At 38.7% G+C, this 25,394-nt stretch overlaps 1 protein-coding gene across 7 annotated transcripts in view; it reads right to left on the reverse strand.

The window, feature by feature from the left end:
- The window catches only part of CASK (calcium/calmodulin dependent serine protein kinase), a 192,196-nt gene that overhangs the window by 120,351 nt on the left and 46,451 nt on the right, over nt 1-25,394 (reverse strand). For all 7 annotated transcript variants that reach the window (XM_066177041.1, XM_066177044.1, XM_066177046.1 and 4 more), the window contains exon 2: nt 21,230-21,342. In XM_066177041.1, the coding sequence (XP_066033138.1) occupies nt 21,230-21,342 (113 nt within the window). The remainder of the gene's footprint in view (nt 1-21,229; nt 21,343-25,394) is intronic.

Below are 25,394 nucleotides of genomic sequence, written 5' to 3' on the forward strand. Positions count from 1 at the left end.
TTTTTATGCCAAACATTGACATTTTTTGGCCAGAATTCACTTAGGCTGATGAGGTTAACTAAAGGTTATAGACATTGCAGTCCTTTAAGTGAGTTTTTAGTACTCATGTACTAAAATGTAATGACATTAAATCAAGTAAGTGCCCTTGGAGGCAAAGGAACATTATCAAGATGAGGATGTTAGCTGATCCTGAAAAATTAAGGGATTTCTCTTGCTGATCATTCTAACATTAGAAGGTTTTCAGGCTGTCTTTGTCTGAAGTGTCTTTTCTTCTGTGACTTAGCCTTTACCTAAATGTAATGACAGGCAAATTTACTTTTTGATATGAAGAAAGAATCTCAGTTTTACAGGAAAAACTCTGGTATTTTAAAGACACAAAGGAAGTATCTTCATGATATATTCAGCTAGTCTAGACAAACCGCCTGCAAATCCTATTCAAGGAAGAGTTAAATAATCCATTACTGCACTGCTTCTGCTGCTGAACACCAACAGTGAGGAACAGCCCAAAGGCACTCAAATAGGGAAGTGACTGTCTAAGATGCTTCTCATACAGACAAAATGTACTTGTTTGCTTTGATCAAAGTTTCTTTGGTCTTGAACTGCTGGGCTCCACACAGCCAATACAAAACCAGTTAGTTGCACACTAATGCTAGAAAGAAAATCATCTACTTTGCCCAAGTCTAGACAAACAAAGTAACACCAGCACCTAGAAATGACTCCAACTCCACAGTGCCACAGAGTTCAGTGACTAACTGCGTTTTAGGTGGCAAACAGCTCAGGTCAAATTTTCAGCTCAGTTTTTCTCAGGTAGAATAGTACAAGCTGCAGTACATGCTGCTGTAAGGGACAGCTGAATTCTCCAAGTCCCTGCACAGCACGTGGAACTCAGCACAAACAGCACCTACAGCGCACCCTGAGTAATAGACAACTACCCAGCAAATGTACAAATGATGCCAATTCTGTTCTACTTGGAAATCGTGTAGTGGAATGATGTATGAACACTGGAGAACCACTACCTTAGCAAAACTTGTTTTCTGGTGCAGTGACAGAACAATGCCAGGAACCAGAACATTCTTCTCAAGCAGTAATAATCCAGGATATAAGAAAATTTAATTTTGGTTTGTTCCACTTCTGCACATGCTTCTCTTTGCAATTATTACCAAAAGTCATAGAATTTCTTTTTTTGTTTTCTTTGTTAGCCGACACATTATAAAGCAAGTTTTGTAAAGCTGGTGTGCTTAGTTCAGCCATTAAAAAAATTCACTACAGAATGAATTTTTAGCAGCATACCAACAAACCAACGAAGTTTTACCTAGACTTGCTGCTGTTTACCAAATATCCAAAAAGTCCTTCTGTATACCAAGTTTGTAATGCTTTTGAGAAGCACATTGTCCCTTTTCTGCTTGTGCAGTTGCAATGCCCCTCCAAGCCTCTGAAACCAAGGTTCTTAAAACACACCCCCCTCCTTTCATTCCACAGACATCAGATGTTAATGATGTAAGCAGTGCAGCTGAGCTCAAACCTGCTTCTAGCAACATTGAGGTCACAGCTCAGGGAATAAGGTTTTAACTTGCCCGACTTGTCTCTGATTTTACAACAGGCTGAAAATACCACAAATCTTTACAAACTGTCACTTATGCTTTCCTTTGTAAAACAGATTAAGCTGACAGAAGTAACATATCCCCATAAAGAACCAATCCAGTGACAACTTTGCCTATTAATTGAGTCATGGCACAATTACAGGTCATCAGAGAAATATTTTCTTTCAAAATGTTCACACACTTCTCATGTTATTTAACGGACAATTTCTCTTCACCAATACAGACAGGAAGAATTTTCTTCTTTAATTTCACCCAAGCATTAAGCAATTAATATTTCATTTCCCTTCTTTATTATTTGGTGGAAAGCAAAAAAATACCTAAAATTCATACTTAGGGAAAGTTTGAGTTAGAAACACTTCAATCAGCTAAAAAATCTGTGAACTTGGAAACTGTATCAATTGTATCAAAGTCCAGGAGACTGGACTTGCAAACAGTAACCTGCATGGCTTTTTATCTAACTTTTGAGAGAGTTTCCCACTGCCTCTGAACTTTCATGTGATGCCAACAGCAAGAATCACATTATAATACACAACAATTTCCTTCACTGTCACAGTGTATTTGGAGGGACTGACATGGGTATATAAAGCCTTGCAGCGCCCAGCTGGGAACACTGGATTGCTCCTCCTGCTAGACAGAGCAAAGATTGTTTAAGTACTTGCATATAAAAACTCTTTCGCTCTGAATGAGCCTTTCTCAGGTGCTAAAAGGTTTGACTCAAACTTGTACAAATTTCTTTCACCGGTGTCCAAATGTGAAACAATGATCTATTGGACTAAGAACAAACCTTTATAAATTCTGCCTGTTTTTCTTGCTCTAAAGCGCAAGAGCAACAATAAGCTTGCATACATTTGAAATTATCGAAACATATATCCACAACTATATTTCAGAAGTCCACAGAAGTAAAATAACTGATAATAATAATCTGCATCCTCTCTGCAAAACAGCTTCACAAGAGCACTGTAAGGAACTGTTAGCAGGGCTCTTTTGTTAAAAGAAACCCACATTTCCTTTCCTCACAAGTTAAATGCCTGTTAAGGATCAAGAGTATCACTGACAGGATAGGGTACATGGAAACGTAAAATGTGACATATCAGTCATCTGAGTTAGAGGGCCCTGACCCTTTCCACAGATTTCTCAGAACACCCTTCTTGTCTGCACAACAAAAATTAAAACTATCTCTTAACACGACAACACACGACTCAGGTTGAAAGCAGCCTTGTCCAGATTCTGAAAATAATTTGAAGCACAGGGAGTTGCACAAGGGGTTCTCCCCACCCTTTCCTGAAGGAAGAAGCAAACACTATTTCTGAGCCCGACCTCCCTCCCCTCACAAACCTCTTTTGGTGAAGCAACCTGTCCAGTGTGTCTCAGGCTGCACAACCAGTTCTTACTTTTCCAGAATGCTGCAGCACAGAGATGAGAAACCAAGGCGGGGAGGGGTGCAACACTCCACTCCAGAAAGGAGATGAATTACGCACCTGCGACTTTGACATAAAAACTCAAATTTGCAAACCCATGAGCTGTTTATGCAGGTTGTATATGCATCTGCAACAGAATTAAAAGTCAGCTCAGGTCCTAGCAGAATTTATGAGCTTAAATGCAGTATATGCATAGCAGTTCTGCTGCTTCAGGGCATGATGATACAGAAGAGTCTCTGTCAGTCAATATTGGATTAATAAACCATGATGGACTTGAGTTAGCAGCATGTAAGGTCACCTCAAAGTCACAGAGACCCTGATTCTCGAGAATTTATTAGCCCAGCTAAATACAAGCTGTGGAAATGCCAATGAACACCCCCTGAAATGGAGTGCCAGGAAAATGGGGCTGACACTCACCAAAGGGTCAGTTCTGGACTGATGCTATGGTAGAGCACACAAAACTTGACAGATAATAAATACACACTGTACATGTTTTGCACATTCAAATACTTTCTAACTATACCTGTATTATTGCATCTATTTTTGCTTATTAGCTACAGTACACCTCAGTCTCCATTTACCATGGAGAATTAAGACTTCACTGCTTAAATCATCCTGCTGCATAAATTTTCAGTCATGAACAACTAATTAAGGAAATAAAATGGCCTCAGAGCACAGAGAAATTAATACAATTTATATATATATATATATATATTTATATATACTACATATTACAGTCACTTTGGATAGCTTATTTATAATTCCTAGGTAAGCAGGATTTAAAAACAGACTAAGTTGCATCGTAACATTCTTAAGCTGAAAAAAGAATAATTAAACCTCAACATATTTTTACAGCTTTGAACCATTAGCATTGAACCTGAGCCTAAAGCTTTGAACTTTTCTGCATTCTTCAAAATTTATTAAATTAAACTGGCTTTCCTCTTTTGTTTCCCAAATGCCACAGAAAATCATGAAACTGGAATCCATTTAAGCCTTTTGTTACCACAAGCAATATTATTCTAGTGATACTTGTGCCAACTTAAGAAAAATCATAGACACAAAAGTGCTGTGTGCTGTCAGCAATGAATACTGGAATCAAAGCAAACAACAACATCTGTCATAATCCATTTTTAAGAGTTTTTGCAAAAACACATGTACCAAATAGAACTTTGAGGACAGCTACAATGGATGTTGATGAAAACTGTATGGAAGTATAAATGTAAATACTGCACAAATGTAGCAGCCACTTCTTCTACAGAGTATTTTCTTTGTTTTGTTGTTTTACAACTGCAAATTTATCTTTAAAATACTGATAAGGTTCACATGACAAAAATTACACTAAACCAGTAGCCTGCTGGTAGTCATGAAATCTGATTCATCATCTCCAGTTTGGAAACGGATTTTGAGATACGAATCTATTATTTACATATACTATAATTAGCAAGCACAAAAAACTCCCAACCTTGTAAGAAAATTTACAAAAGCTTCAATTTTTTTTAAATTTAGAAGTTAAATAATCTTTTTCTAGTATACGGATGTTCCTCACTACTATAACACATGTTCACCACACTCAGCTGATACTACAAGTTACAAAATCTTCAGCAATAACTGATCTTTGAGCTGAAGTTTGATCATTCCTTGAATGGGTAAAACCTGCTGGAGAATGGACTTGGACATTGAAATAATGCACCAGGATAACATCAGATGAAAGGATAAAAACTTTCTATCATCTTTCAAGATCTAAGGAGTCATGGAGTTGCAACAGGATCCACCAGAGCCCTGCCCAGACAGGAGGCTCAGGCAAGGCCTAGAACAGAGCTGGCTTGTTTAAACAAGCTTTCCTGAGTCCTGATACCTGAAACACACTGTCCTGTTTGGAAACAGATCAGCTGGAGAGAAAGCCACCAAAGCCAGCTACCAGATCTCAGAACCCTTTTCTGGGTCAGCCTTTGTGCCAAAGCCTCCAGACCAGATGAAAATGACAATTTACACCTCGGTAATTTTTAGGAACACAAACAGAACTCTGTCCCTCCCAGAGCGCTTCAGAGAACCAACAGCTACCAAGATCTCCATTTACACAAACAAGTAACAACACATACCACAGTGCAAAGAAAATTAGTGTTACACCACTGTAGTCCTTTAAATCTCCAAATCCCATTAGGAATTGGCCTTCTTCAGTTGGTTCAACTTTTCCTATATGCAAATGTCAAAGTGACATTAATTAAGTTACTACTAACACAGCTAGACTGTCTGCTGCCAGACAGGCTCCATCCAACCGTGAAAGGAACAAGATTCCTGAAGCTCTCACAGCCTCAGACAACTGCAGTGGAAAGTTCAATCTGTAGGGATACAAAACCAGAATGTGGTTCACTCGGTGAGGTAAGAAGCTCTTACTTCTCATTAATTACAAGAAGGGCAAAACAAAATAATGCACAAGTGCACAACTATGCATCCAGTACCTACAAAATCTAAGTGAAGCAAGGGTGGGGTGGTGTAAAACTTTGAAAATTTGTATCAGCTGATTCAGGAGGGCAGAATCTTTGAAGAAATATGAAGCAAATCCTGAAATTGGCCTTAGCGAAGCCAGTACCCCCACATTTATCAGTTCCTGCTTGTTACAAGTAACCTCAGAACCAGACCAATTGTTATTGATCTCTGGTTTGGGCCAGCAGACAAACCAGGACAAGCACAAACACAGACTCAAAATGAGGCAACAAAGCAGGCACTGAAGGTCCAAGGCTTGTTATTCAGAAGAGTAATCACAAATTCAGCAAAACAAAGGACTGCAGAATCCTCTTCACCTGACACAACATTCCTCAGAGCAGCCACTTCTCTCGTGCAAATCCAGCAATCAGTTTGCAAGAGGCAAAGATGGTAGTGAAGTGTAGCGCTGAAAGCAAGCGGGAATCGAGTTACTGCAATGCCACATGACAATATAGATTTGATTCAGGATATGAACCTGCCTTCCTGTCAGCAAACAAACTGTCACCACAGCATGACCAGCTCTAAAGCTCTGTTCTACAACATAACATTTCTAAATACTAACCTAGAAGTGGCACAATTTTATAAAGAGACCTTATCTCCCCATCCGGGTTTACAACATTGAAGAAACCAATTCTTCTTGCAGTAGTTATTACTACATGGAAGACAGAAAAAGACTTCGAAATGTAAATTGTATTTATAAAAAGGAAAAAAACCTCCAGAACAGATATTAGAATATTATTATCCTCCAAAGATCCTGGCACATGAAAGTGCCCTCAGTCCTCAGACCAGCATTTGCAACGCAGATTAACATGCCCTGGAGCTGTGAATAGCTTTGACTGTTACTGTACAGCCCATAATACCTCAGTAGTTACTAAATACAACAGAACCAAGGCAGAAGATTCTCTTGTGTAATAAAACACAAGAGGGATAAGCAACGAACAAAACAGTGCCCTGCATCAGCAAATGACCAGGTGTTCACACAGGAGTGAAAAAGCCAACGTGTGGTGTGGCCACTGGGATGGAGACCAGGAAGAGGGAGGCAAGGGATGTTTTGCCTAAGCTTGAATGCCTTTGTTTCAATTCCAGGATGAGTAATTAAAAGTCTGTTAACCGACAATTAAATTGATTGGAATTCCCCCTAAATTAGTAAGCTCTTCATTTGGGTATGTGACGGGGAAAGAGAGGATGACGACACAACAGGAGCTGAGTGAGTACCTTCAGTAATCCAAAGAGGAGTTAACCATACAGACAGACCACACCAACTGAACAGGACATGACCAAAACAAGGAAATTGGTGGCAAAACGCCTGGTAACGCAGACCATTTCTGGAATGAAATGCATATTTTCAAATCTTTAATTGGTATTTATTTGCTGACCAGTCCTACCAAGTACACAGGAACACAGACAAGCTGCTATTGCAGCTTTGAGGCTTTCTCCTCTCACTCCATTGTGTTACCTTGTGCATGCACTTTCTCCAGCTAGGGTCCTTGTAGTTTAAGGAAAGAAGAGCCCCAGAACAATGCCTATGAGCTATTTAGAAAAGAACTGAGGTATCAACCATGGCTATGTACAATGCATGCTCCTATAGGTCCTACTCTAACCCCAGACTGCATTTGTGTCTTAAACAGAGTCACTGGTAGCCCTTAGAAGAAGTGAAAATCTCTTCTGTTTTCTGACCATCGCACAACAGTGTATATCAGATTCCAGAATAACACACAGCACAGAATTATCTTCCCTTAAAGGGAATATCAAAATTCTCAACTGAATAAACTCAAACTATGTTTGCTTGTGCTTTCCCCCTTAACAGGATAAATCCTCTTCAAATCTAACAGGTTTCTAAATAAGGTGCATTTAAAAAAGGAAGTAAGCCAATCAACAGGACAGTAAAGACTAGAAGACTTGGGGTGCAAGTCTTCTTTTCACTTTTTCCCCCAACTTGAATTAAAATAAATCAGCCCAAAGGTAAAAAAGCACCAAAGCAAATGCAAACAAAGCCAAAGGAGTGCAAAAGAAGCTGGAATGAAGAAATAGGGCTTTCCCTTCCCCTTCAGCAGCCAGGAGCTGTTCAGTCCTGAGGGGGAAAGGGGAGGAGATGCAAAGCAGTGATACTCACCCAGACACTGCACAGACGGTAAGTGGCATCTAAGATGTTACCATCCTACAATTCCAGGGAATCCTAATTCCTTTCCTGGTTTTCTCCTCAGTCAGATAAGCTATTAAGAGGTGGAGATGGTGGGTGCCCTATCAGCCCCCAGCACAAGATTGGTTCTTGTAGAACTACAACATCGGAGATGAAAAGCTTCTTTGCAAACCTGTCAGCCCCACTGTTCCAGCCCTGTGCTGGAAACACAGGCTCCAGGTTGGTGCAGCTGTTCAAAGAGAACGATGAGGACACAAGAAGATACAGCAATGATAACCTGAACAGACCTGAAAACAGATGTGTAACATATACATGTTGCAATAAACAGTTTTGTGGCGGCAACTTGGATTCAAATCCTAATTTGATTTGGCAGAGGAAAAAAAAATCTACTTTGCTCAGGCAAGTCATTTTAACTACTCAAAATGCTATAAATTAAGGCAATATTTTCAGTAAGACCTGCAACTGTAAATTGTCACTATATCACAGGCAACATTAAAAGTGACAGACATTAAGAAATCTATAGTAACTGGTTCTGTCAGAGTAGATAACACTATATTTTTAAAATCTAAATTTATTTAGTCTTCTAAAGGAAATCAAGAAGTTTGGGTTTATACTGCTCACTCTGCTAGGAGCTTTCATTGGAACACAGAATAGATCTGTAAAGCAATTTTTGGTTATTTAAAGTATTAAAATGAAGTTCTCATTCAACTGCCTTAACAAATGCTAAGACACTTTGAAACAACAAAACAGAACTTTTTAGCACCAGTCTCTTTTGCAATTGAGCTTTTCCTTCTACAGTAACTTCAAAAAAACAGAAAAAAAACCGACCACTGAATATTTTAGACAAAAGAAACACACAGAACAAACCCTCTCCCCCAGTCAAGTAACACACCATAAATCTTACTCATATGAAGTGATCTTAAAAAACCTCTCATGAAAATCTGCGTCATAGATTTTAAGTAAACCAGCCATAGATCACAGTGATTTTACTTACATTGCCAATTTACTCACTGTCACTGTGTGTATTGTTGTTTGGATTCATATTAGGAAATCAAACACATACAATATATTCACGGTGAGTAGACTGTCCCTGATAAATGTCATCATTAAAATAAATGGCTTGTAGCTGGAAAATGCCAGAAAGTGGTCAGTAACACACAGAGCTGGTGAACACAGGTCTCACTCCTAAAGTTACTGCTTATGCATGTAGTAGTTTTAAAACACAGAACTAGGAAAAAACTCAATGCAGTACTAAAGATAAACTTTAATTAATATAAAATATGCTCACTCAAGGTTTTATTAAGTGGATTTTTACCTAAAATGTAACTGTATACACAATAATTTATTGCTTGTACCTAACTTCTTTCACTCCACTAAAACAAGTAATATACTGGAAGAAAACTGATGGTAGAGATGGTAGAACTCAAACAGCAGATAAAATGTAGAAAGTCTTGAAGTTCATTGATCTTCTCAGGACTTTCATTTAAATTTTCATGCTTCTCTCAACTGAGCAGCTAAAAAGCTTCAGTACTCTACAGTGTATGTTAGCCAAGATATATTTTTACAAGATAGCTTCCAAACACAAGTATTTCCATCTGTCTTCATATCAAGTAGACCTAATTGTTTCTCTTAATATTTGTCTTTTCTCAAAAAGATTACAAATCTACTTTTTTTCTCTTTTGAAGCAACACTTACCCTGGGAAAGAGCCATTGCTTGGCACTGTGTACAACTGGACTAAACACACTCCCACATAATGACATACTATGGAGATCTCTCAGCTTCTACATATTTCATGTATTACTCATAAGTATTTGCTGATGCAGAAGTTAGAATGAAAATTTCCATGGAGATCAGTGTGCAGTTTCTACAACTGCAGTACAGATTGTGGAAGTTTGTTACTGGTCTTCAGCTTCACCGGTTTTTTCCTCGCTTAATTTTTCAGCTGAAGACCTGTTAGATCATAGGACGATTATGCTACATGTGTTCATTTTATTATGAATATACAGACATATATACACAACAGATAAAAAAATGTGCCCTCCATTTTAAATTCTGTAATTCTCACTCCCAACCAATTATTTAGGGGGCCCATTAAGGTTTGCTAACACATCTTGACTTTTGCAAACTTCCACTGCCTATAGCTCAAAACCATGTTCCTCTGCAATCCCATTAAAACACCAGTGTGTGCAGAAAAGCTCCAAGAGCAATGTCTGTAGTTGACTGATGGGAAAATTGCCCAAGATGGTGATGTACCTACCAAAGTTAGCAGAAAACTCTGGACACTACAAAAGAATAGGAACCCGTGGATCAGAAACCACAAATCTTGCTTTTTATAAAATAAATAAATAAAAAAAATAAGTATTTTAGGCAAGATTTCGGAAGGATTCAAACTGTCCCAAGCAAAACCCAAACAACCCATGTCCTACTGCAACGGCAGGATACAGGTTTGTCATTTTAACAGTGCAACTGTACAAGAATCATTATTTATCACACCACAGTGACATATATTTTTAGATTCACTTAACAAATTCCAGCATTTAAGAGTCAAAAAAGGTTCTCTTTGGACCAATGAGTTAACAGAAACTGCAGCTCAGCTGCAATTAATTTTGAATTTTGTTGATTGCACAAACCAGAACAGAATACACGCTACCATCCAAACAGAAAATATTTGAAAATACAGCTGATGCTTATTATCTTCCCTGTGTTTGTAACCAGCCTGAATTCCAGCAAGCACAGCTAGAGCCTATTTCTGGGCTATTGGCAAGAATTAGGATTCATTAGATGAGCACAGAGTGTATACAGAGGCAGAAGTGTGTTGGAAAGCATTTTAATTTTTCAAAACAGGAGCTGGACATACCTCATGAATTCGGCAGAAATTAAAGACAACAGTGTTTAAGAAAGAAGACTTGAGAGTGTTTACAAAACAAATCTTTTTAAAAGTGTACTTCCAGATTTTTAAAAATGAATTTAATTACGACTTTGCTTTGCAGAGAGGGTGAAGAAACACACCTTTGTTATTGTACTGGTAAAAGCTCCAAGCATTGTCTACTGCTCCAGGATAGCTGGAACAGGAATATCCATCCTTACCCCTCCCCAAGCTAAATTTCTTTTTCAAACAAATCTGCTTTACTCAAATTCTGTCTCGAACACTTTGCTTTGTTAAGCAAGAAGGATGCTCTAATTAAACCAGGGTTTTAGAAAAGAAAAACATTAGGTTATGTGATAAAACCTCATCTGCACACCCAGAAAGGAGCACAGAGAAACAGTGGCATGTAGGGCAGGGGAGAGCCCAAATACTACTCTGCTCAGCTGCTGCCAGGTCCTCACAGGAGAGCCATCAACCCACCAGAAAGGTATGAAGCTGCCTGTGTGGAATCACAGACTGGCTGAAGGGAGCTGTGGAGGTGATCTGGTCCAACCCCTCTGTTCAAGCAGGGCCACCAAGACCCCACTGATTGCCCAGGACTGTGTCCAGGCAGCTTCTGAAAACCTCCAACAATCCATAACCCCCCTGGACAACCTGTGCCAGCGCTCCGTCACTCTCACAGTTAAAAAGTGTTTCCTGGTGCTGAGGCAGAACCTCTGAGCTTCAGTTTGTGCCACTGCCTCTGGTCCTGCCACCAGACCACTGGGAAGAGCCTGGCCCTGTCCTCTTTGTACCCTCCCTTCATGAATTTGTACACATCAAAAAATCCCTCCTCAACCTTTCCTTCTCCAGGGTTAAACAGCCCCCCCAGCTTTTCCTCACAGAATTAAGTGATGTTCCAGTCCCCTCACCTTTGTGCCAGCCCTTTGCTGGGCTCTCTAGTATCTCCATGTTCTTCCTGGACTGGGGATCCCAGAACTGGAGCCAGCAGTTCAGGTGTTGGCCTCAGGAGTGCCGAGGACAGGGGCAGGACCACCTCCCTCCACCTGCTGCCACTACTTTTTCTAAGGCAGCCCAGGATATCAGTGGCTCCTCCTTACCACAAGGGCTCATGTTCACCTTGGCGCCCACCGGGACCAGCACATTTGCTCTCCTCCAGTCCTCAGGCATCTCTCCCAGCCACCTAGCTCATTTAAAGATTATCCTGAATGTCCTCTCAGTGGTATCTCTAAGCTCTGTCAGCACTTCTGGGGGCACGTCTGTGTAAATACACTTTAGAAACTCATTATCCTCAGGTGCTTCAGGCCTGCTTCAGACTAACACAACACAGAGTTCTCAGACATCTCTTTTACTGTATACTTCACATATTTAAATACCAAATGCAAATACATAAGTCATCGTACTCTTAAAATGTCCTATGTATCCAACTAAATATTCAGTAAAGGGACAGACAAGGCTGAAATAGTGTGAGATTTTAAAGGATTTTTTCAACAATAGTGAAGTGTGCATGTGATATTTTATTTCTGGGCAGAGCAAGGATTAGGCTCTTTAGAACTCTGCTCAACTGCAATCCTTTACACTGTGGTTTGGGAGATATGATTTGCAAAGCAGAATCACATTCAGAGGGACTGATGGAGGATGCACCTGTAGCTGATTGGGATGAGCATTTCAATGACAGGCTTACCACTGGTAAAACCCCCACAAAACAAACCTAGCAGTTATCTCCAAGACCTTTGTAAGCTATTCAGGACACCCAAAGGCATCATTCTTTTTGGAATATGTAGTATTAGCTGTAGCATACTTTTTCACTTCTGTGATTCATGCTCAATCACAAGCACTATCTGAAAATGTTTCTGTCAAATCTAATAAGAATTTAAGGTATTTTAAAGTTTAATTTTCAGTGAAACTTGCATTCTAAATGGTTGTAAGATCCTGGGAACAGATGGGATTCAAACAGATTTCAAGGACCACCAAGTTTTTGTCCAGATGAACTAATGTACGAACACAAGTCTTCACTGGAGTTTTCCTAAATTAGCAAATATCTTGTAACACTTGAAATGACAAAAATGTGCACAAATTATGCTTATTTCCTGAAAAAATGGTTCAATATTATACACTACTCGAATAGATTCATGAGTTATTTCAGTAAATATTTTAATCAAATGGTCCCTAAGCCCTGTATTATATGTGCAAAGAGGAATTAGCTTTTAAGTGACAAACTGAGTTATATTACATGAAGTTTAAAGGAAGTTTTCATAATAATATTTGTTGGCATTGGTCTGATTTTCTTGTTCACAAATGTGAATATATTTTCATATTTCACACATATGAAAGCGTGATAAAGAATCATAGGATAGTTTGGGTTGGAAAGGACCTTAAAAACCACATAGTTCTAAACCTCCTGCCATGGGCAGGGACACCTCCTACTAGACCAGGCTGCTCAAAGCCCCATCCAACCTGGCCTTAAACATTTCTAGGGATGGGTCATCCAAAATTTCCCTGGGTAACCTGTTCTAGTGCCTCTCATATAAAATGAGAAAAAAGATTACAGAAATGTTTCTATGGGAGCACTTTTGAATCAATTATGATTACTTAAAAAAACCCAAACTAGGCTAAGTGAACACTCAGTTATGTAACAAAAATAACAGTTAAATTATCTATTATCTGCTGCATAAATTCTGTTAGTGCTAATTACATAATCATTTCCATTATTATATGTGTTCTAAGAATTCCAAGATACAGCAATTTTTTAATTAGCACTCTAATGTGTTATTCTTAGAATGAATATTTATTTAAATGGCAGTTAAATACACTTGATGTAATTGCATTTTGAAACCTGTGAAGTGCACCATTTTTATTTATAAAGCTGGGAAATGCTGCCTGCACTTGCTGCTCAGCTGCACGACACCTTTCTCAAAAGCAGCTTCATGAAAATGTTATGGAGAGATCTGGCAAAAAATCCACAGTGGTTTCAGCCACTGGATACAACAGTCATTTTTCACAATGTTGGCACCACGGTGAAACCAAGAGCAGAAGAACAAAGCTGTCAGGGGCAGCACGTAGCCAAGTAGTAAAGATTAAAAGAGAGGGAGGAGAGGTGCACTCCTGCAGAGCCATTGTGTGTTCAGTGCTGTGCTAAACCCAGCAAAATCAGACACAAGACAAGGGACTGAAGTCAAACAGCAAACAAAGCTGTCCTTGTTTTGGAGACTGATTAGAAGGAATAAAGAACCAATTGCCTGCAACACATAAAAACTTAATGATTTTCCTTCTATTAAGCAACAGTGCATAAAAAACTTAGGTAAATATCCTTTTATGCTTTAAAGTGGGTGTAATAAATTCCCAAGCTCTGCTTTCCCTGCTGAAGATGGAAAAGAAAAATGTTTAATGAACACTGCTGTTAATATGCTTGCATCAATATTTCCAGAAATTTTATGTTCTTGAAGTAAAGTAATACCATACAGTTGATCTCTATAACTCTTTGCTTATGATTTGTATAATAGGCTGCATTTTCCTACAGAACATCATATTTGCTTCCTGGGATGAATCGAATTTGTATGTGTGACTCCAAAGGAGATCAAAACAATGATAATTTGGTCAGTGACACTGAGTATCCCACTCCTGGAAGCCTGTATCTGGGCAAATGCCAGGAAATCCTCAAATAAAAAAAGATCCCTAATATAAAATGCTGTATTTTACACTAAAAAAAAAAGGTGAAATGTGGCCCCAAGACTGAATTCTGTATTTCCAACCAGAAAAACACATGCACCATTCTCTGCAGTGAACTGACTTCCAGTAGCAAGGAAAAAATGAGTCCTTAGAAAGAAACCCTTGTTATGTGTTCGTGCATTCCTGTGATCCACTGGCTCTGTTAACATGCTGCCACAGTTACAGAAGTATCTGCTGGAGGAAAAGCCTGCTTCCATCCCTTATGTTACATTTCTGCATACAAGTATTTAAATTTAATGACACTGGTTATGAAACTTACAGCAGAGCTATAGAAGTTGGACATTTATGAAATTTGTACTCCTCATAGAAAGGAATAGAACTCTGTTTATAACTGAACCAACTGACAGCTTCTCCAGAAAAACAAAGAAACCTCAAATCCTTCATTAAGTTAAAACAAGCAAACCCCTCAGAAAGGCTCAGGTAACGTTCTCTGTATTAAAACAGGATCAGTTCTATCCCTTTGTGAAAGAAGGAGAACTGAGATAGGAACAATGCATACCCCAGAAAGGCATATTCTTGAAATTACAAATATCAAAAGTGACTTCAAGTATCAATCTTCAAGTCCTCCTGAACGGCACAAACTGCTACAAGTCCCTTCCATCATGACCCAGACATTCTTTATCAAAAAATCCTAAAAAGCAGTATTTTTATATTTGATTTTAGTTGCCCTAACTTTGCCTGCTTTTCAGTGTTTGCATTTTGTTCTCAGGCAGCTTCAAGAAAACAATGTATATTTTTAGAATTTATCTTTTTGTTTACATATTTCTTCTTTGGGAGAAGAAAGGGAACTGATGGTGGTCTTCACCAACGCGGTCAAAGAGGTGGCAACCTAAGTAGCCAGTCTTGTACCTTCTGAAAGAACTGTATAAAAGATGGAGTCAGAAAATTAAAGATAGAACTTTCCTGCTGCCTGCTTCATTCTTTCATGTCCCAAAGTGTGACACATGGTTAATTAAAATTCTTCCTTCCTCTTTACGCCAACTTGCTTTATTGTTTGCACAGCACACACAGAAACTCCAGTGGTATTTCAAGCACCAGCAACATGAACTCCATGACAGTCAGCTACCAGGATTTCAGAGAGTTTCTTTTCAAAATTCCACAACTGTGCATTTTCTTAAGAACAGAGGTGTCACTAATACCATGTGATTTTTGTGGTCTATAAAAAGATGCCTCAAACTCTTCACTACTAAGACACATACACTAGATGAATCTTCAAGAAAACTCCAGTGTAATAGTTGTACCTGCAACACTACAGTCGCTAAATACTTGGATTATGGCTTCTCATAGGGTTAAAATGGTAATTCAAAAGCAAAGTCAAGCTGGAACAGAGCTTTGCCGTCTCCGAAATATCCTCATATTTTCTACCTTCAGTGAAATGAAATCTATGATGGTGCCTTCCTCCTGTTTACGTTAGATCACAGAAAAGCTGGTGGGAAATGAACTCTGATGGACACTGGGTCCAACCCTGACTCAACATGAGATTATTGCACACTCTGGGTCAGGACTGCTGTGATTTCATTGAGCAAACTCATGAAAACCATGTCCAACCTGAACCTGAGCCTTCCAAAGCAACAATTCCTGGCCATTTCCCTGTGTTCCAGTAGCTTCCACTCAAGGACAGCCGGGCTCTGGCATTTTTGTAGCTGTTCAAGTAGTTGAAGACCACATTGTAACACCCTCTCAGCCTCCTCTTTACCAGACTAAACAAACCTTCTGCAACCCCTCTTTGCCCTTCATGTCCTGCAGGGTTCTGATTATCCTGTCCTTTGCAGGCACCTTTCCAGTTCTGTGGCACTCCTCAGACTGTGAAGCCCCAAACGGGGCACAGGAGTTCAGGTGTGGGCCCCATAAAGTCACACAGAAGGAAGTCTCTGCCCTTGATCAGTGAAATATGGTACAACATAGAACTGACAACGACCAGAAATTCCAGATTAGTTGGTATTTCCAAATCAAAGGCAATGAGTCACCCGCTCTTTCTTCAAATCCAGTCTATATATGGTACAGTATCATGAAATATGATGACATACAGATCTGTAGTATTTTTTACTCAAAAGAGATGAGCTCAACGCTGACAGTATATTTTTTTTCTGAAACCCTTGAAAACACACAGGGAGGGAAGTGCAGAAGCTTACAGATACTTTTGTGAAAAATAACTTATGATTCACTACAGCCTTCCAGTACCAAAAGTTAAAGATACCGTCATGTAACTTCACTGTGAACTAAATAAAGCCTTTTGAAAACACTGCCCTGAAAAAATGATTCTAAAAAATTAAAGTCTGAACAAATTAAGAAAACTGACAAGGGTAAGCTGTTTAATGAAAAAAGCAGAACAAGAGTAAGGTCTCAGCTTTAAGAAAATCACAGTCTGAAAGCTAGTCAGGAATAAGATCTGTGGGCCCCTTTGTGGGAAAAAACTCCACATGACAATAATTAAAACACAACAAAACCCTCCCAGTTTTCATTCCAATTCTCCACTAAATAATTTTGGAATTCTTCTCCTAAAGTGGAATATCCATAGCAAAGCCAGTTTTGATTCAATTATCCTGCCCCTCTCTGTGCTAGAAGTAGTCCAAGAAGTGTATTTAAACCACTGCCTTCTTGACTACAATTTTGCTCTTTGTGACAGACAAAAGCATTTTGCAGACTGTCTTCACAGCCCGCTTCCAGAAGAACCAGTTTGGGTTCTGAAGGAAACCTCAATCTTTCCTTATCAGCTTATTTATTCAGGTTCACAGCGGCCTGAATGCATACAAACCTGTTCATCAACCACACACATCAACCTAATAAATAAGGTGTAGACTATTAGAAGGCTGGAGAAGAACTGGTAATCACTTCCTTTGTGAGAACACTTCTACAGAAATGAACTACAGGTCTAATATATGTTGAATTAAATCCTGAAAAACAACTTCAATGCACTGTAAGCACAGAACATTGCCCTTTAAACTGCTTTAAAAAACACTCAGCATGTTACAAGAAAGCAATCTGGGTTTAAGAAAAGGAAGATAAGTAACGTGTATTGGCTTTTACAAAGTAGTAAGGACTGATCACCATTCTCTTCCTGAAAAATGGTGCCTGCACTTAAGAGATATTTGGTTAGAGCAGGTAACTAAAAATCAGACAAGCAAGCTGTGCAGAACAAAACAAAAGACATGAGAAAATGTATGGGATGTGAAGAGCAGCAGAGGAAATGGACAGTCGAACTGAGATGTGAGCTGTAACCAATTCAGAAATAAGGAACATGCTTCTCAGTTTTCTATACCAAATGCTCTGAGTATAGCAGCTAAGAGCTGTGCTTGAAAAGAAGTTTATTTACACTGATATATTTTTTTAGACCTCAATGAGTCTACGACTACTGGCTTCTGAGAGCATCAAGTACTCTTCCACAAGGATTCTCTCAACTAAACAGTACAAAAGAGATTCTTATGTCTAAAAATATTCAACCTTCACATTTTCTTATTTTTGATTTTTTTGTATCTCTGTGATGTCAGCGAGCTGTAGTAGAATCTGTCAACATGTAAAATATCCACCATTAATCCAGCAGATCACGTGCCCACTTGAACAGTGACAAGGTGCCAATATACTTCATTAATATGGTTGAATTACAACACTACAGAGATTGATGATACACAATATGCAAGACCATGAATACTAATACATAAATCCAATAGAATTTAGCCTAGATTAGATTTGCTAGCTGTCAGGCATCGTTACATGGCATTAATTTTCCCTGCTATTATCAAACCACTGCAGAGATGCAGCGAGACACAAAAATCACTTGACATGTCTGTGTCTATACATGCTATGAGTATTGAGCAGCCTTATGGAAAGAACACCGTACCTGGTAAAAGTTTGTCTAGTGAGCTAGTGGCTTCTCCATCATATGCCACAAATGCCCAAAATAACACCAGCTGCTAACATATTAGCCTAGAGAAGCTTTTCAGCTTGTTTTGGTTACTCTGGTAAGGAGATACCGTTATTGTAAGACACTAGCATGTGTTTTGCTAAATGAAGTGTTTAGAAAACAGTCCCTTTTAGAACAAACCCGGTGCCCAGCTGCCTCACAGGTTAAAGAAACCAAAACCAGTTTTAAAAATCGTATCAAAACTAGTTTTAAATTATCTCTTTTTTAGCAGAGTACTGCTACACCTAAATTTTCTCCCTATATAGTATTACAACTATACTGGCCCACAGATTACACAGAGACTGTTGCTACAAACATCACAGAATCCTCCAGGTTGAAAAGACTCTCTGGAGGTGACCTAGTCCGAATTCTAGCTCCAAGCAGGTCAAAATAGACCTGGCAGCTTGGGGCATTGTGCAATCCACTTCTGAGCATCTCTGATCATGTTCTCCACGAACTCTCTGCAATCAGGAGCAGATTTTTCTCCTCTTTGTCTCTAATTGGTATTTTTTCATGTCGCAATTTGTCCACATGGCTTTTTGTCTTTCCACTGTGTGCCCAAATCAAGAGTTTGACTCCATCTGCTCTATATCCTTTTATGAGGTAATCGAAGACAATACCAAAACTCATCTCAGCTTCTCTTATTAAGGCTTGACCAACTCAGTTCATCTCTGCTGGACTCCTGCCAGTACATCATTGCTTCTCTTGTACTGGAGAAACCAGGACAGCACACAGTGCTCCAGGTGTGGCTTCACCAGGGATGAACAGAGGGAACAATCACTTGCTTTGCCTTGCTGGCTACACCCCTGCAATGCTCAGCTCTGCAGTTGGCTGCCTTTGCCACAAGAGTACACTGCTGACAAACAGAAATGAAGCTCTTACACATAAACACATCATCCCACAGGGGTATTAATGTAAAAGCACTCAAGAACAAAGACTTTTTAGATTTAATCTGAAAATGTGGAGGCATTTTGGGACTTCTAGCTCTAAGCACTCTAGATATCTGTGAATTAATGAAAGGAATTGTCATCAGCTTCCTCACATGCAGAATGTCCTGTTCTCCCACTCCTGTGCCTCAAAGAAAGACTGGAGGTGGACAGTTGTGCAAAAATAACCTTCAAGAGCAAACTGAACTTGCAGAGGTCAAAACTTCAAGTTAAAAAGTATGTGCAAGGGTTAATCTTATCACTTCATTTCAGCTCACATTTAACAGTTTACAAACAGCTTCCTCACAGGTATATTTATTTTATACCAATGCCACCATCCTGGCTGCCCACCAATGTGCTTAAACAATGCCACAGCAGAAATAAACAAACAAACAAATAACAACAAAAAAATCTTTAAACCCCCCCTAGAACCTGGATAGAGTAGAGGTGCAAAAAAACCCACCAAAACCCAACCCAACCAACTAAAAAACAAGCCAAATGAAAAAAGCAGAGGAAAATGAAAGAGTACAGAAGATGGAAAGAGTTTGTGAAAAACTCACATTCTTATGCAGAGGTGAGAACTTGCTCCATGCTCACTTACGCATTTATGTGTCTTTGTGTCTTAATATTACAAATCTAAGGCATAACAATTCAAAACCTTTAAAAAAATCAACCCCAAAACAACAAGAACAAAAAAACTCAAACAACAATCCAAAACCAAAACCACAAAATAAAACAAAGCACCATTAAAGCCAGAAAATGTTAATGATCATACCTCAATGACCTGCTACCTTGAATTAAAATTACAACAATACAACAGAAGTGGGATTGGAAAAACCTCAAGATTTCTTAATATACTCCCGAGCCTATTCTTTAGACCCAGGCAGAATTGCAAACCATCCACATTTACCCTTTTTTCAGTGAATCCATTATTACGGTTGGTTTTTCCTTTCCTCCTCCTGATGAGCCCCTTCTCTTTTGCCTATGACTTTTCTCTTTCAGAAATTCTTTACGGGCCCAAACAGTTGAATTTTACTGTCATGGAGCTAGGACGGCAATATTCCACTAAAGGCAGAAATGTGTCCTATTACCAGCAGTTCACATGAGGCTTAGGAAAAAAAGGAATATGGACACCACTTATTTAAAAGATATCAAATCATTTTAATAAACATTCACCTAGCTCAGAATGCAATGGTTTTGGTATAACTTGCCAAAACCATGCTGAGGTAAGCAAAAGCTGTATATTGTGGAAAATGTATTTTATATTTTGTTAGACAGCTAGGAAAAAAGAAACAGCAATGGCATTATTAAATGAAAGTATCTGGTAAAATTTGAAACAAGACCTGTGATTTACCTTGTAAATCAAGCTAGTCACTAAGGCTCAAGATACTCTTTGTTATAAATACAAACAAAAGTCATTGACCTTTTTTTGCTGAAGTTGGGTTCACAAGGACATCGATGGCTGCAGTGGAACCCCCCCAAAAACATTACTGTACAAAAGAATATGATCTCCAGAAAAAATATACAAGACATGGAGAATACAGCAAGTGTCACTCAGCTGCCCAATGCTCTTCTCCATGCAGGGTGTAAAAGAAGAACTTTATGCACACACAAGTTGTGCATTCCACTTGTAAAACTAGCAAAACATTGTTTTACTCTAAAATAAGACATGTTTAGAGAGTTACAGCCTTGTGTTTACACTGTAGCAGTTCTGCAGCACTGCCTGTAATCCTGACTATACCAAAAATATATTTTTATATAATTTTGCACTTTAATAGCAAGTCTTCACCCATTTATAGCAAACCACTTGCTAAATGCAGACTAGTAGAAACAAAACTCATGCGTTCTTGAATTACTTCCTGTGTATGCTTTTTTGACTCAGAACTTTCTTCTTCACAAAATTCAAATTCTTAAGAAAAAAATCCAAACAGAAATGGCTTAGACCTAACTATCTTTCCAATATTTATGATCACCACTGAATATATGTAGAAACTACTAAAGATTAGAAATGCAAGCTCTAAGCTAATTTTGAGAAATACGACCTTGCTTTAAAACTTCTAGAAAATATAACACAGAAAGTATCATAAAGAGAGCAAACACAGGAAAGGCTGACAAATCAAAAAAACCTGTCTCCTGAGCGTTTGATTAATTATTAATTCTTACCTTCTGTGCTTAATCCAGGACTTGAAGTGAATTTTGCTACATCGACGATCTTCACAGCGAACTGCTGCCCCGTCTCCCTGTTGATGCATCGTCGCACGACGCTGAACGGACCCCTGCAACACAGAGAAACCAGCAATGAACAACCACTCTCCTCCTCACTGTGCCACGGTTCCCTTACTTCCCAACAAGGTTTCTGTTCGTGCATCCAAGTGTGGTATTCACACAGAGTATACCTGTTGTCCTTGCTTCCCATTAAACGTTAAATTAATAGTTCTGACTCTAGACTGGTGTAAAGAACATCCCATGAGTCTGTATTTTCTTGTATAAAAGACATAGTCTCTTACCCTGCCCCTTTAGAAAGGCTATACTCTTAGAAACCTTATGTAATATGTAACTGACATCATCATTATTAAATTTTAAGTGGACCTTGTTTAGATGCAAAATCCAAATGCGGGGAAAAATAGAGGTGCGAAACCCATTCCTTCCTTCAGTCTTAATCTGAAAGGATAATGGGCAATGGCAAGAGTAACAGAATTGTGAGCTGTTTCAGTTTGTCTGTTTTACACAAACTAAGTTTATTTCAAGTTTGCATCACTAGATACAAACAACCTCCATTACACTACTTTGAAATTCCACAAAAGCTCATGATTTTCTCTCATCTGTGGCACTTTGAGAATCCCAGAAATTACACGTGAAAAGATTAGAATTAGTTCAGACAAATGTTAATACTGCACTCAAAGAAAAAAGAGTAGTTAATTTTTGAAATTAAAGTTAGATTTGCCAAAACATCAGTTAGAACAATGGCAACTTTTAAAAAACAACCAGCACAAATACGTATTTTTGGAAGCACCTTTTAGTAGATGATTTAAGTTCTTGGTGCCTTAACTTATAGTATGGAATCTTCTGCCTAGTATTAATAGCAACCAATACCATCAGATAAACAGGGTAGGGCAAGCTTTCAAACATGAAATATTAGTATGTTATGAAAACAGAATAGGATTGTTTCAGGAGTGCACTAGTTGTGGCAAATCAATCCTTTTTTACTGCTACTTATTTAATGACAGACATTTGAGTTCTAAAGAAATCCATTCTGAAGTCTTCTCAAAAAGATGTGAGAGAAAACTTGAGGATGGAAAGAGACTTTGTTCAGAAGTTTGTCTATTGAATGAACATTCACCTGCTGAGTGAAATAAATGCTTTAATATAACTTGAAAGACAAATTCTTCCATTCAAACAATGAATGAACGGGAAGTCAGTTGACATGTTTCTGAGCAATGAGATTGCAAAGCGACACCATTCTCAAAATAAAAGGTACCCTGAGGAGGCAGAGATGTCCCTCTGAGGGCACTTACAAACCTTAATAACTGGCTTTTGGTATTCCTTTACACACCAGATGATCTGAAGTGTGTAATTCATCACACTACCAAACCTGTACTCACATAGCTAAAATCCAGGTTTTGTACTCTTTCAACATACAACACACTTGCAAAGATTTCTTGAAATAGGATTATTTCTGACAGAGAACACGAATACCAGAAGTAGTCAATGCATCCCAATCTAAATATTCACAAGTAAGAAAGACATTTATTAGCACAGTACAAGCGAGGTACTCAGAACAAACTGCTCAAGAAAATGCATGTTTGTCTTCTTTCCTCTTTCCTTGCTCCAAACACAATGAAACCTCCCATACTGACGGCCGTTTTCTCTTCTGAATCCCCACCCCACTATTATTTTACCAAAAATTACCACAGATATTTTTAAAAAGATGATCAATTAAGCCTCTAATACATAGAAAGCCACTTTCATCATTAAAAGAAAAAGGTACAACTTGCCTTCATTTGGCATTGGAAGGACACAGCTACTGACTTAGAATCCTTCCTCCACGTTTCAAAAAGTGACCTATGAACAAGTTCCACTTTATACAGATCAGTGTCACCTTCTTATTCCAAGTTCCTGCTTCCTCTTTTAGCATTCAAAGTAAAATTGCTTTAAAATAGTATAAATATATTTAGATTAGCATAATCTAAAAACATTTCAAAACCTGAACTGCAGCTTTGGAATAAGTTTGGCAACACCTCCTTTCAATCCTAATTGCCAAAAATCACTAGAAACTAAATGCATTTAATTAAAATGATCCTCTTTCTTTTCATTGTCATTGGTCCCCCCCACCCCCCAAGCATTTCTGGAGACATTAAATAATGCTTTTAACATATTCTGATATAGAAGGGTAGATCACTGGAGCGCAGAGATACCTCACAAGACCATATCCTTACTTGCAGGCAGATGCCCAAATTCTATTAATCCACCCAAACTCTATGAATATCAAATATTTCTCGCTGTTGGCTGAGCTACTTTTAGATCTCCTGGCTTTGCCAAGCCTGGGCAGGAGAGCTTGCCCAGCCACCACAGTGTGCGTATGAGCTTTGAGCAGACAAAGAGAGCTGGAGGAATAATAAATCAAAAAGGACCCTACAAACTGCAGCTCTGAGAGGATCAGTTCTGTATGTAACCCACCTTTACCTTGTACAACCATACCCTGATTTCTCCTTCCATTATCTATTAACATTTTAAAACACTGACTTGAGTAATTTCCTTCCTGCATATTAAATCTGGGACAAAAAATTTAGAGCACTTTATTCAGTTCTGTTACAGAAAAGGTACAGAGGCACCCCTACAATCTCAAAATTTATGGCCACATTGAAACTTCACTATGATTATGACAGAAACTTCTCTACTTGGATTGAAGAATGTCAAAGACTCTTAAGTAAATGAAATGTGCTGTAAAGCACACAATACAAGAACTGGGGTTGGAACTAAATGATCTTTAAAGTCCCTTCCAAACCAATCCATTTTATGGTTCTGTGAATTCAGGGACACCCACAATTAACTCATTCTATTGAAACAATACAGCAATTTCATACAGAAATAAAAATACTTTAAAACACAACCTGAAGAAAGACTCAGCTATTTACAAACCTCAGACTTAAAACTTCTTCAAAACACACTCTCTGATACTCAAGCTACACGCAGCCTCAAAATACTGTCAAGACACTACATTAGATGAATGCATGCCATGACAATAGCATCAAAACAAAAAGTTTGAATGATTAAAATTGAACAATCCAATTTTAGGAAATTTTAAATCGCTTACAAGACATGCCCGTATTAATTAAGCAGACACCATCACTTCCATGTGCCAGGTAACACAAAGGAACTTTTAAATAAATTATGGTTGCAGTTAGTCCCCTCCAGCTGCAATGGCACACAGCAAGTTTACAAATTAAGTTATAACAGCCCAGGTGATGCTGTATAACCTGAGTCAGAAAACAAGAATCTGTGTTTCCCAACACAAGAGCTTCAAGCTTTATTTAGAAGCTGAGTAACAAAAGTCTTTCAGGCCACCCTGAGTCTCAGCACTGAAACCACCCAGTGAGAAAAGGAACCACAACAATTCATCTCTCAGCTGAGATGAGGAGCTGTTCAACAGTTGTGCCTGCAGATGGGAAAATGTCTATCACATCCTCGCTAAATGACAATTTCTAAAGCTCGTTTTGCCAACCCTGCAGCTTTAATTTCACAGATCTGAAGTACAGAGGTGACACAGACTGGGGAAGGAACTGCAACCCCCGACACAGATCATCAAAGCTGTCAGAGATAGATAAGACTGCTTATTTATTAAGAGTAACTGAGTTAAGCTGTAGAAGACTTCATTTTCTAAGTCATACAAACTGTAATCATGTAATGTGCTTTATATTTCATTTCTCTCTGTGCTACCTTTAACAGACATAACCCGAGCTTGCAAGATCTTTCTCTGCAGTCAGCTCCCACACCAGAGACTACACCAGCTCAACTATGAGGATCCTTAAAACAGGCAAGCAAGCAGTAAGGACAGATGACTCCTTCACTGATATTTTATCAAGGCTGGCAGCAGCACACTCCAACACCTGGAATACCTGGAGTCCCACCTACGATGTATGCCAAAATCCAAAATGTATGAACTTAAACCGAAGCTGGGATGCATGAGGGGTTTTGCTGTCTTATGCAGCTGGAAATCCAAGTGTTACATTAATGAGGTTAGGGAGTACATACAGGCCAGAAAACGTGGACTGAAATGTTAAAGAGGTTGTCTCATGTCTTTTCATGAGTCCAGAATTTCAAATTAGCA

The sequence above is a fragment of the Chamaea fasciata genome, unplaced genomic scaffold (genome assembly GCF_029207755.1).
Source record: "Chamaea fasciata isolate MVZ Bird 193981 ecotype frontalis unplaced genomic scaffold, bChaFas1.0.hap1 SCAF_2, whole genome shotgun sequence".
Classification (NCBI taxonomy): domain Eukaryota; kingdom Metazoa; phylum Chordata; class Aves; order Passeriformes; family Sylviidae; genus Chamaea; species Chamaea fasciata.